Genomic DNA, 13,669 nt, shown 5'->3' on the forward strand with positions numbered 1-13,669 from the left:
TATAATGTCAACTGTGCGCTTATACTGACATTGTACTAGCCATGTCAATATAGATATAATGTCAACTGTGTGCTTATACTGACATTGTACTAGCCATGTCAATATCAATATAATGTCAACTGTGCGCTTATACTGACATTGTACTAGCAATGTCAATATCAATATAATGTCAACTGTGCGCTTATACTGACATTGTACTAACCATGTCAATATAGATATAATGTCAACTGTGTGCTTATACTGACATTGTACTAGCCATGTCAATATCGATATAATGTCAACTGTGCGCTTATACTGACATTGTACTAGCCATGTCAATATAGATATAATGTCAACTGTGTGCTTATACTGACATTGTACTAGCCATGTCAATATCAATATAATGTCAACTGTGCGCTTATACTGACATTGTACTAGCCATGTCAATATAGATATAATGTCCACTGTTTGCTTATACTGACATTGTACTAGCAATGTCAATATCAATATAATGTCAACTGTGCGCTTATACTGACATTGTACTAGCCATGTCAATATCAATATAATGTCAACTGTGCGCTTATACTGACATTGTACTAGCCATGTCAATATAGATATAATGTCAACTGTGTGCTTATACTGACATTGTACTAGCCATGTCAATATCAATATAATGTCAACTGTGCGCTTATACTGACATTGTACTAGCCATCTCAATATCGATATAATGTCCACTGTGTGCTTATACTGACATTGTACTAGCCATGTCAATATCAATATAATGTCAACTGTGCGCTTATACTGACATTGTACTAGCCGTGTCAATATAGATATAATGTCAACTGTGTGCTTATACTGACATTGTACTAGCCATGTCAATATAGATATAATGTCCACTGTGTGCTTATACTGACATTGTACTAGCCATGCCAATATCGATATAATGTCCACTGTGCGCTTATACTGACATTGTACTAGCCATGTCAATATAGATATAATGTCCACTGTGTGCTTATACTGACATTGTACTAGCCATGCCAATATCGATATAATGTCCACTGTGTGCTTATACTGACATTGTACTAGCCATGTCAATATCGATATAATACTGTGCGCTTATACTGACATTGTACTAGCCATGTCAATATCGATATAATGTCAACTGTGCTCTTATACTGGCGTGGAAAATAAGGTAGCATATTATTGTCACAATATTTACTGCTGACGAAACTCAATATTGTTGAAATAGGTGACTGCGAGATGCCGGTGGCACGTGGATGTTAGGTAATCTGTCTTTACCGTCGGAGTACATAGCATGTTTCATTTTTCTGTCCCTCTGTATAAAATACCGTTAGGTGTGAAACGAAAATGGGATATTGATTTCTTACCTCATTCTCTATGACAATGTCATCCCTTGTGTTATCTTGTAGTGGTGGGCTATCATCCGAACCTACAGGCGACAGCATCATACAAAATGTTACATGATACTTACAGTAAAAACCGGTAAGGGGGACATTAAACCAACAGGAAACACATATTAAGTTGATATATCAGTGCTCAAGAGACTCGTCTAGACGATCCCGATGTTGGCTCGTGTTCAACGTTACAAATATTAATAACGTTTTCTGGTAACTTCTGTGTTTATGTGAAATATCAGATATGTCAGTCTATTTCAGTTCTTCCAGACAATCAGTTGGTCGTTTATTTCTCATGTCAACATCAAAATCACGACTTGTATAACTGTTGTACTTACTGGACTCTTTGCTCACTTTATAGGAAGCGAACCCTAACGGTGGCACGTCAGCTCTGAACACCAGCTCGGCGTTAGCTGTGGACTGGCCTCGTTCTGGTATAGCGCTAGTTGACGGCGACAGAGGCACTGTCTGGAATATCCACAATGAACGGAAATTAGGATACATGGTACGTTCAAAGCGATGTCAATACAGTTAGAGTGAGTGTCGTGTATCGCCGCTATCACCAATATTCCAGCACCAAACGGGTTGGGTATAATCAAGTTATAATTTTTGACTCGGCTGTCACACGTATTGTAAAGGAGGGGAGTTTAACATGTGCAGGTTTTGACTGAATGAGTAGACTTCAAACACTGTACTCACAATGAATCGATCACCCACTTGAACACTCACAACACAATGCCCTGAGACGGAAGACTTTTCGGTAAACAACTGCAGGTGATTACTGACGCAATGATGCAACTATGTCACGGGTTTTTATTCAATGCTTTTCCTCCAATCCATGTAAAAGGCAATGCAGTTCAGCTGCATCTACTGCGTGTAAGCTGCTAATACATCCAAAGTCAGTCTAATGTTTATACAACAGGCGGCGTATCCTACTTAAATGATGAACATTTAGACATGACCCTTTTACCCATAAGGGATGGTTCCATGTCCTCATGGTCTTACAATGTCCTCATGGTCTTACAAGTCCTCATGGTCTTACAATGTCCTCATGGTCTTACAAGTCCTCATGGTCTTACAATGTCCTCATGGTCTTACAATGTCCTTCTTACAATGTCCTCATGGTCTTACAATGTCCTCGTGGTCTTACAATGTCCTCATGGTCTTACAGGGTCCTCCTTACAATGTCCTCGTGGTCTTACAATGTCCTCGTGGTCTTACAATGTCCTCATGTTCTTACAATGTCCTCCTTACAATGTCCTCGTGGTCTTACAATGTCCTCATGGTCTTACAATGTCCTCCTTACAATGTCCTCGTGGTCTTACAATGTCCTCGTGGTCTTACAATGTCCTCATGGTCTTACAATGTCCTCCTTACAATGTCCTCGTGGTCTTACAATGTCCTCGTGGTCTTACAATGTCCTCCTTACAATGTCCTCGTGGTCTTACAATGTCCTCGTGGTCTTACAATGTCCTCGTGGTCTTACAATGTCCTCAATGTCCTGGTCTTACAATGTCCTCGTGGTCTTACAATGTCCTCCTTACAATGTCCTCATGGTCTTACAATGTCCTCATGGTCTTACAATGTCCTCGGTCTTACAATGTCCTCGTGGTCTTACAATGTCCTCGTCCTCCTTACAATGTCCTCGTGGTCTTACAATGTCCTCATGGTCTTACAATGTCCTCATGGTCTTACAATGTCTACATGTTTATCACGGACATGCATGAAGAAGTATCCTTCAGCTAAAAACAGACACATCAAGTTATTAAAGAAATCCAGATATGTAATACAATTTACTCAATTTGATTAGACATGGATAAGGCCACTGATCGGCCAACTTCGCAAGTCAAATGTTGGACCTAAAGAAATTGATTTGACAGCAAAAACGAGATGTGGCCTTGTAGTTTGAGGGGACTTTTGAAAAGAGTTGAAGACTTTCTACATCTCCCTCAACTGTGACGATCTGGGTGTTTTTATGCCAGGTCTGAAGTTAAAGTGAATTATATTTCCCTTGGCAAGTCACACCGTCGAGTTTACAACACAGTATGTGACCTTGACGAGGCCGACACAAGAAGAGATCTGGTCTGGGGATAGGTAACTTAATCATGTATATTACCGGGTCTGGGAGCAACGATTTAAGATACTGAACTGCCAAATTGACAAAATGTCAATTCATTTGAATCAAAACAGCAAAAAGAACCTTTTTGGTATCTTATTTGATTCTCTAAAGAGATCAACACAAGTAACGTTTTTTACAAGCAAATAATATACATGACCATTACTGTTTTCATGTAACCATCACTATATATTACTATCATTTTATGTAACCAACACTTTATGTAACCATCACTATATGTTACTATAATTTTATGTAACCATCACTTTATGTAACCATCACTATATGTAACCATCACTGTACATAACATCATTATGTACACTGTATGTAACCATCACTTTATGTAACCATCACTGTGCATAAAATCATTATACACTGTATGTAACCATCACTTTCTGTAACCATCTCTATATATAACATCAACGCATATGATCACCACTACATAGGTAACAACAATGCATATGATCACCACTACACAGGTAACAACAATGCATAAATACAAAGCACAATCACTACAATGTATATAACATCACAGTTATTATTTTAATAATGATGATAAAAAAGGTTACAATCATTAAATGTACTAAAGCAACCATTAGACAGAAAACTGAAGATACTGAAATAACATGTATGACCCTTTGTCTTTATCAGCTTTTCTAAAGACCTTTTACTTTCATTTTTCTCTACATCCCCAGGCCAGAACTACTTCAAAGAGATCTTTTGAAGAATATCTGCTTAATCTCTGATGTTCGACTACAATACAAACATGAAGACAACGCAGTCATTGTCGATCGTTACAGCCGGCATACCACGATATTAATACTGACAGCAGCATTCAACTATGCATTATGCGAATTCATGATCATGAATAATGTTTCAATTTCAATTGTCTGTTGCAGCAGTTATTAGAAGCAATCAATTGACCTAAAACGACACAATTACCTGATAACATATCGCGTGGCCCACTTCAATCGATCGAACATCAATCATTCATGCTTTGAATATAAGGACGTTGACCTTTTTAACGAGAGATAACACTCACTAAAAAACCCTCATTTTACTTTGAGTGGCGTGGTCGATTTATTCAGGGATTTGGCAACGACTGTCCATATTACCCTCGCCGTACAATACTAATGTAACGTTATGTATTATTCATTCAGCTTCCTGGTGCAATATTGAAATTGAACACACTGCACACGCGGCCGTACCAGCTGATTCACGTTCTCCAAAAAAGCATTACAGAAATTAATAGCAAAACATGACCACCGTGATGCAGATGGGAAGTATAACATTTCATAAAAAAGCTTAAAAAATATAACGACTACATTTTGGAGAAAATAATCCGCAAAGCCAATTTTATGTTAATTAAGAAACGAGTAAAAAGCCAGTCCCGAAAGGGTTTCTGCCGACCACGTTACGGAACAGAGATACGGTGGAAGTGAATGTGCAGTGTATTTGTGCTCTGGACAGGGTGTTCCCAAACATAGATCAGGAAAATAACTATATCACACATTGGCTAATTAACATTATTGACAATCTTGCAGACTTGCCGGAAACACAGGCACAAGTCAAACAGTGTATAAGTGTCGTATCGTTAACGGCTAGCAAATCAAACATACGCTCCATGTAGACAAACACATCGAAATCAAAACAATTAACTCCATTGACAAACAGAGTAGCTATCAATGTTTAATTCACTAGCTAATTCCACAGTTAAATTTCATCATTATGCTCAATCATCAAACTAACGTTGTTTTTCATACATGAAAAAATGATACCGCCAATGTCAAAGCCACTTGTTATATACACTCACACAAGAAAGGAGCACCGTGAACCGTTTGACGTAAAATGTTTGGTGCTCTGCAATGAGGTTTGTTTCATCACACAGACAAGTAGACCAGGGACTGATGTCCGAGAAAGGTGTGGCTGGGTGTGTGGTGTGGGAACTAATGGTTGGGAGAGGGGGAGGGGCGGCAAATAAGATTTGAGCGGTTGAACTAAATGCAAAACAAGAAGACAAAGTCATAAATATCCCCCGCAATGGCAAAATACTCTTCATGAATATGTCTACTAGTTATGATTATGTCAAATGTTTTGGCTTGTATGTTGCAAAGTGGAAGGAGAGTATTGAAAGTTGGTTGTTTGTTTTTGTTCTGCTCCAGAAAGGAGTACAACCACCAAATTCAGTCGAAGTCAAACTTGTTGCCATGGAAATGCAAACAATATTTTAATCAGAAATCCCAAACTACCAAAAGTCACCAGTACATCACCAGATCTATCTATGTGCCAAGTTTGGTGAAGAAATATTGAACGGTTTTAAAGTTCTGCTCCGGAAAAGACGAATGTGCACGGACGGACGCACGGACCGACGGACGCACGGAGTCCACTTTAATAGTCCCCGCAAAACGCGTTGCGGGGCATAATAATTATTCTCCTGACTGAGGAAGAAATAAATGCATATCTGGTTTTGCAACTGCAGCTGAAAAAAGCAGTCCGCTCATACAAGACGCAAGACGCTTCCTCACCCCTTCCCAATATCAGATGGTTGGTCCGTCATTGAGCGGCCTCGTGCGATATTGCTGACACAGGTTTAATAGTGTGGGCTGTAGATAATTGCAATAGTTGAGCAATGTATCAATACATCGGCATAGTCTGTATCAACAGCTGCGCCGAAAGACACACCGATGTTGCTTCAGTTATTGTGTGACGGTAACTACATTTGTAGCACGTTCAGTTTAATCGTTAATAGATAATCACACAAAGATAATCACTCATACATGGCAGCAAAATAGTTGTAATATTGGTTTTGTCTGGTAATAATGTGTCTTACCTCAGCCGTGACCTTGCCCTCTCCCAGCACCTTGTACGTCCCGCCAGGGATCGGCAGCCTGACGAAATGGGTGACTGGCCAGCCAAGAGGGTTGAATAAGTTGACGGTAAACTGTTGAGCAAAAGAAAACAATGAGTACAGGTCTGATTATAGTTGAAGGTTTTCGTATGTCAAATTATCATGAATAGTTATCTCAGTCTGTCTGTCCGTCCATTAGTTACTTCACGACATGACTAAAGCCTATAGTGATGTGGAAAGTCCGAGATAAACTGTCTCCGTATCACTAGGGTGACACGAAAGGGTGGGTGTGGCGCCCTCATCATATAAGTGATGACCCCACGTTAATGCAACTGCACAGCGTGTTGCACAGCCTCAGATTTGGTCCCACGTGTCTTTAACGTACATGCGCGTTTCTCCGACAGACTGAAAACCATATGTCGGGGTGAATGCAAGCCAGGGTTAAGTGGGCAATGTCATAAAAGTGGTTTATTGACCATATCATAAAGTCTTATTATGGTCTCTGAGTAAACTACATCGCCGTCGGTCATCGAGTCCCTCTCCATGCGGGAAAAGGAGGTACACGCGTTACGATACGGGTACACAGTATTCAGTTAAATACAATATCAATAAATGTATACATGCATAATCTACGAACTATTACTGGCTTTGGACTAACACGTGACAACAGGAGTCAATACCTCACACATGGGTATGGGTGGACACCCGTTACACCACGCAGACCGTGGGGCTGTGTATGACCAACCCATATACACAGCAAGTGAGTCAATAGCCTTTCATGGTAGAACGGATGGCTATATGATTCACAGGCCGAAAATATTTGTAAATGACAGTCTTGATTCTGAACATATTTCATCTTCATTGAGGTAAATTGCTCATCACAGGAGATCACATGCAATGGATCGCAAACGTTCCGGTAATTGTGAGAGTAAAAGTAATCCACTTTGTCTCGAATGTTTTTCTTGCCAGCCATTATGAATATCGTTCTGTGAAACCTCATGAAAGTTATTATCTCATATTTTCGATAACGGCAGTGTTACGTGCTGGTCCGTCCATATCCGAAGTTCGAATAACTGTACCCTGTTGTCTCGAAGTAATACGAAAACGACATGCAATCGATTATCCCCAAAACTTGGACGTGTCCCAGTAACACTACAGCAGCAAGATATTCAGATGAAATGTACACCCGGCATTGTACATACCGATTTAGCAGTTTCTGTTATTGGACAAACGCTGATGTTGAGTAAAGGACAAAACTCCTGCTTGGGAGCCGCTGGTGGTGGCAGCAGGGCCCTGTAGGCGTCTTCGATCACCGACTGAAAAACACAAGACAACATACAGATTAATCAAAACGGAGCCCGAACTGTAAATTGAAATATGAATTTGAAAGGACTGACTTGAAGATTCAACACCAAAAGTATTCTGCCGCATCCTGGATGTATAGTGGAACGTTCTTTCATCGTGTTTGCTTAATAGAGATGAAGCAGATGTAGGGTTGTTGAAGTTTCACCGGTTACCTGAACTCTGGTTTGTCCCCATTGTGTGTCTAGGTTTGTCAGCACTAAATCCATCCCCATGGCTTCCACAAACGGACACACGCCAGCGCTTGTCCTGAACATCAACCGACAGGTCGCGATCTAACTGGTATAATCCTGGAAGCGATTTATTCACCAAACCACAAGAGAACAAGGGAACCCTTAAAGTATATCAGTATCAGAAATACTTGATTTCTTTTTCAAAGTGGGATTAAACCCGTTAGTAAGTGACATATCGCAGTTTTATCTTCCTTGATGTATGTATGATGTTGCACGGTGTAGTGTAGCTGGCGCCTACATCATGATTGTCATGGAAATAAGGCTTCGTGAATGTTTTTCATTACTTTTTACAACAACTGTACCGGGCTGACGTCCGTTTTGTGGTTCATTGTCTGTGTAAATATATTTATTGCCGCTAACAACCACTCCTTACATATATAAAGTACATGTGGCCAGACCGTCGTTTGCCAACACTACAACGACAATGGAGGACGTTTCTCTAAGTTCCTGGCAGACAAACATTCTCAGCATTAATGCATATGCGGGATCATCATTTGCAATTAAGATGTGTAAAAGCTTTTAAGCACAAATATACCCCACACCAGACGACACGAAACGGGAAATTCCGCCCGTTGAAATGAATGTAAATGCATTCTACATGTCTCAGACTGCAAGCGATGCTCATAAAAGCACTTAGAAGTTCCACTTAGATTGGTCATAATAGTCAGCGAAAACGGGTCATTTTGGAGGAATGGTTCTATTGTCTCGTGAGACAACATAATGAGATAAGGCTTCTGGGACAGGTTTGAAATTCACATCTGTTACTGTTCTAACAGCATAACGAAACGAGTGAATGAATTTCAGTAGCGAAGCAAATGCTTTGGACACTGTTTGGTATGTGACTATATTACATACTAAATGGCTTATCGAATTACTGTTAAGATTCAGTGTTTGGTCAACAGGCGAACTATCGATGTGTTATTCTGATCGAGATAAAACCACTTGATATTCCCGTATGTACAACTGTTTACTGTCACTGCTAGCTGATCGAAGATCCATTGCCACAGTATTCAGTTGGAAACCTACATCTACACTTCCACTCTTTCTAAAAGGAATACGTCAATCAATTACGACTTTAGAACCAGAGATAAGTTAAAATGTGTGTTTGTACGACAATCATTGTCTTCTGATTGCATTTGAAGCGGCATCCGAGTGTTTTTAGTGCAACGTGTACGATACGCATTGTCCTCATTACAATCATTCTTTAATCCGCGTGTTCTTCAGTAGATAGAGCACGGCACCATCTTCACTAATGCACTGAAACCTGTGTTCCTCAGTGTGCAATGTCCTATCAGCGAGTATTCAGGAAGCCAGGGGTCAACAGCTAGACTGCTACGTGTCTAGTATATTGCATATATTTCAGTGACGGTGACTCACTGTCTGTACAACATTGGATAGAAACACCAAGACAACCTTAGGGTAGAGCAATCGACAGTGATCGTAACACCACCACCTGTCTCTACATTGATATACGACCAGTTCCATGTCCATAACGTGGGGATACCCCGTCCCCTGGGACCAGGCCTCCAGGTATTGATCTCTGTCTCCACCTACTGGCGTCCTGTTCCCCATAACGTGGGTATACCCCGTCCCCTGGGACCAGGCCTCCAGGTATTGATCTCTGTCTCCACCTACTGGCGTCCTGTTCCATGTCCATAACGTGGGTATACCCCGTCCCCTGGGACCAGGCCTCCAGGTATTGATCCCTGTCTCCACCTACTGGACGACCTGTTCCGTCCCTGTTCCATGTCCATCAGGCCTCCAGGTATTGATCCCTGTCTCCACCTACTGACGTCCTGTTCCATGTCCATAACGTGGGGATACCCCGTCCCCTGGGACCAGGCCTCCAGGTATTGATCTCTGTCTCCACCTACTGACGTCCTGTTCCATGACCATAACGTGGGGATACCCCGTCCCCTGGGACCAGGCCTCCAGGTATTGATTGATCTGGGTATACCCGTCTCCCTGTCTCCTGTCTCCTACTGACGTCCTGTTCCATGTCCATAACGTGGGTATACCCGTCCCTGGGACCAGGCCTCCAGGTATTGATCTCTGTCTCCACCTACTGATCCTGTTCCTCCACGTGGGTATACCCCGTCCCCTGACCAGGCCTCCAGGTATTCCTGTCTCCACCTACTGACGTCCTGTTCCATGACCATAACGTGGGGATACCCCGTCCCCTGGGACCAGGCCTCCAGGTATTGATCCCTGTCTCCACCTACTGACGTCCTGTTCCATGACCATAACGTGGGTATACCCCGTCCCCTGGGACCAGGCCTCCAGGTATTGATCCCTGTCTCCACCTACTGACGTCCTGTTCCATGACCATAACGTGGGTATACCCCGTCCCCTGGGACCAGGCCTCCAGGGTGATCCCTGTCTGATCCTGTTCCATGACCATAACGTGGGTATACCCCGTCCCCTGGGACCAGGCCTCAGGTATTGATCCCTGTCTCCACCTCCATGACCATAACGTGGGTATACCCCGTCCCTGGGACCAGGCCTCCAGGTATTGATCTCTGTCTCCACCTACTGACGTCCTGTTCCATGACCATAACGTGGGTATACCCCGTCCCTGGGACCAGGCCTCCAGGTATTGATCCTACTGTCGACCCACCTACTGGGACCCCGTCCCTGTTCCATGTCCATAACGTCCTGTTATGACCATAACGTGGGTATACTCCCGTCCCTGGGACCAGGCCTCCAGGTATTGATCCCTGTCTCCACCTACTGACGTCCTGTTCCATGTCCATAACGTGGGTATACCCCGTCCCCTGGGACCAGGCCTCCAGGTATTGATCCCTGTCTCCACCTACTGACGTCCTGTTCCATGTCCATAACGTGGGTATACCCCGTCCCCTGGGACCAGGCCTCCAGGTCCTGTTCCATGACCATAACTTGGGTATTCCAGGATTCCCTGTCTCCACCTACTGACGTCCTGTTCCATGTCCATAACGTGGGTATACCCCGTCCCCTGGGACCAGGCCTCCAGGTATTGATCCCTGTCTCCACCTACTGACGTCCTGTTCCATGTCCATAACGTGGGTATACCCCGTCCCCTGGGACCAGGCCTCCAGGTATTGATCCCTGTCTCCACCTACTGACGTCCTGTTCCATGTCCATAACGTGGGTATACCCCGTCCCCTGGGACCAGGCCTCCAGGTATTGATCTCTGTCTCCACCTACTGACGTCCTGTTCCATGTCCATAACGTGGGTATACCCCGTCCCCTGGGACCAGGCCTCCAGGTATTGATCCCTGTCTCCACCTACTCACGTCCTGCATGTCGTATCATGCAAACGTCATCAACGTCTCTTGCCTCGTTTCGTTTTTATATTCAGTGAGCTTTCGAAGACACCAGGTGTATGTAATCCTGCCGAGAAGCATCCAGCGTTCGACGTAGAATAACTTCTTGTTTATGATCTCGTTAAGCGTAGACTGACCGGGATATATCGGTGGCCTGAGCGAGTGATTTATCCCAGACATGAGACTGTGTATGAGATTTAATATCTAGATTCCATTAGCGCAGGGCTACAGAAGCTGGGGCCTGTATGACAGACAAGTATACACGGCAATCCCTCACCTGGCACGCTAGTTCCCCCTCACTCAACATCTTGTTGTAGTCATCAGTGACGTGCTGCATCTCCGTGCCCCTGAAACACACGCAGGTACAGCTGACGGGGGAGGCATGGGTCTGGGGAGATAGGGACCGGCTTCATGGTCAAGAATATGACAGTTAAAACAGTAGTGGACTTTAGATGTTAAAACTCTGATGAGTTGATTTCGACGGATGGAAATGTTGCTAATCTGCTAATCAACACTCTTTAAGGAATTACGCTTAGAATCCGACATCCCTTCATCTCCAAAGTTTCGTTAATCTACTCACGTGATTGCGTCGTGATGCTGCAGCACCGCCACGGCGCTCTCTGAGGGGAGGAGACACGCACATGTTACATGGATACACGGACTGTGGGGTGGGCGTCCGTATCATACTTAAAGACACATCGTCAAATTCTGTACTTGAAAGGATACCTCAGGTTTAAAACTGACTGTATGGACAGAATGTGGTTTCCATCTCAACGCACAAAGGGACATTACATCTTTCTAACCACCGTCATATTTACTCCCTTCTCTTGGTGGGCAGACACTCCCGATTGTAAATCAGAAAGTATGCAACCAGTACCTTTGTGTTTAACATATTTTTACGGTAATGTTAACGTACAAGCACCATCGTTTCTCTGTATATCTATATAGTGTATTCTCTCTCTCTCTCTCTCTCTCTCTCTCTCTCTCTCTCTCTCTCTCTCTCCTCTCTCTCTCTCTCTCTCTCTCTCTCTCTCTCTCTCTCTCTCCACACAAACAAACAAAACACTGATACTTACTTAACTTATCAACGTTTGCTTTTGTATGTTGGAGCTCTGCTAGAACTGCCATTTCTTTACACGTCTGAAAAAACGATGAACATTCAATTGGACATGTGGCAAATTAACTAGCTACTGCCAACATGGCATCAAATAGAGTGAGTTTGTATTTTGTAGCAACCTGCTGGCCAGGAATGGGGTGGCATGGCTCCCCGACTGTAGCAAGCTTCAGGCTGGGAAGGGAGTGACACGCTTTACTCTCCAGAGGCAACCAAAGTTTATGAGAGGAGTGATGTGCTTTCCCACCTGTAGTAAGCTGCTGGCCACTTTCACATGGCGCTTGAGTCCGGGTCTGCTGGTGAAGAAGCCGGTCCAGAAGGTGTTGGGGATGGTAGAGTACGGAAAGAAGTCGGTCGACATCGTCTCAAGCGTTACCGCTTCTCTGTTGACGCTGTTGACGTAGCAGGTTGGTGTGGAGTAGAGGACGTTCACTTTGCTGCCAGTCGTTTGCTGTGGACAATAATACATAGAGGATACATCTGAATGATGCTTGACCACGCCTTGACCATACGAATACCATAAAACAACAGGTAAAGTAAGGAGCAATTGTAAGTTATTAATGTTCAACTGGTCTTTTCTTAAGGTAAAAACCAATAATTATACTAAAGTATACAGAGGAGGAAATACAAAGCTGTGATTTAACCGGGAGCAATGTCCGCAGTTGCATTACGTTGTAACGTTGGTATATTTTCTAATGTACAAAAGGACACTTACGTTAATGTACAAAAGGACACTTACGAGGACTGATAATCATTTAGGTGTATCGACAAGTTTAGTCCTCTTTAAGTCATTTATATGAGAAAAAGCACTAGGTCAGCAAAATTCAGTATGTGCAACAATGCACATATAATTGATCTGCTAAACACAGCAGAGAAGAAAGTCAGTGCTTTTATGAAACCAATTTTGAAGACAACCAAAAGTAATCGATGACTGCAACATCAACCGGAACGTACTTAAGCGTCCTCACATGGAAACATCATAAAAGTGTAATCACATTATCAAATTATCACACGTCATGAATAAAAGCCATCTGCCTTTAGATGGAGAACATATAGACTATAGTCCCGGCCAATGTCAGAGTTCGTGTGTCCCGTTGAGCACCAATAGGGAATGGTTTAATGGTAGTACAAGACACAAGGAACTGTTTACCTTGGCGTTGACGTATTTGATGAGGTTATCGATTCCATCGAACCAGCCGGCGGCAGTGTTGAAAGCAAAGTCACCTCCAAAAGGAATTAACACGTGTTTCGTCTTGTACGCCTTAGCCTAGAACACAAAGGTTGGATGAATCGTGAG

The 13,669-nt window shown here is 43.0% G+C and overlaps 1 protein-coding gene across 3 annotated transcripts in view; it reads right to left on the bottom strand.

Moving 5' to 3' along the window:
* The window catches only part of LOC124286657 (lysosomal alpha-mannosidase-like), an 89,090-nt gene that overhangs the window by 14,223 nt on the left and 61,198 nt on the right, over positions 1-13,669 (bottom strand). For all 3 annotated transcript variants that reach the window (XM_046723058.1, XM_046723057.1, XM_046723059.1), the window contains exons 9-17: positions 13,523-13,639; positions 12,620-12,823; positions 12,335-12,398; positions 11,839-11,878; positions 11,536-11,605; positions 7,561-7,674; positions 6,341-6,451; positions 1,733-1,862; positions 1,368-1,429 (exon numbers count right to left, since the gene is read on the bottom strand). In XM_046723058.1, coding sequence (XP_046579014.1) covers positions 1,368-1,429; positions 1,733-1,862; positions 6,341-6,451; positions 7,561-7,674; positions 11,536-11,605; positions 11,839-11,878; positions 12,335-12,398; positions 12,620-12,823; positions 13,523-13,639 — 912 coding nt within the window. The remainder of the gene's footprint in view (positions 1-1,367; positions 1,430-1,732; positions 1,863-6,340; positions 6,452-7,560; positions 7,675-11,535; positions 11,606-11,838; positions 11,879-12,334; positions 12,399-12,619; positions 12,824-13,522; positions 13,640-13,669) is intronic.

The sequence above is a fragment of the Haliotis rubra genome, unplaced genomic scaffold (genome assembly GCF_003918875.1).
Source record: "Haliotis rubra isolate DU_JTF1 unplaced genomic scaffold, ASM391887v1 Scf39, whole genome shotgun sequence".
Taxonomy (NCBI): domain Eukaryota; kingdom Metazoa; phylum Mollusca; class Gastropoda; order Lepetellida; family Haliotidae; genus Haliotis; species Haliotis rubra.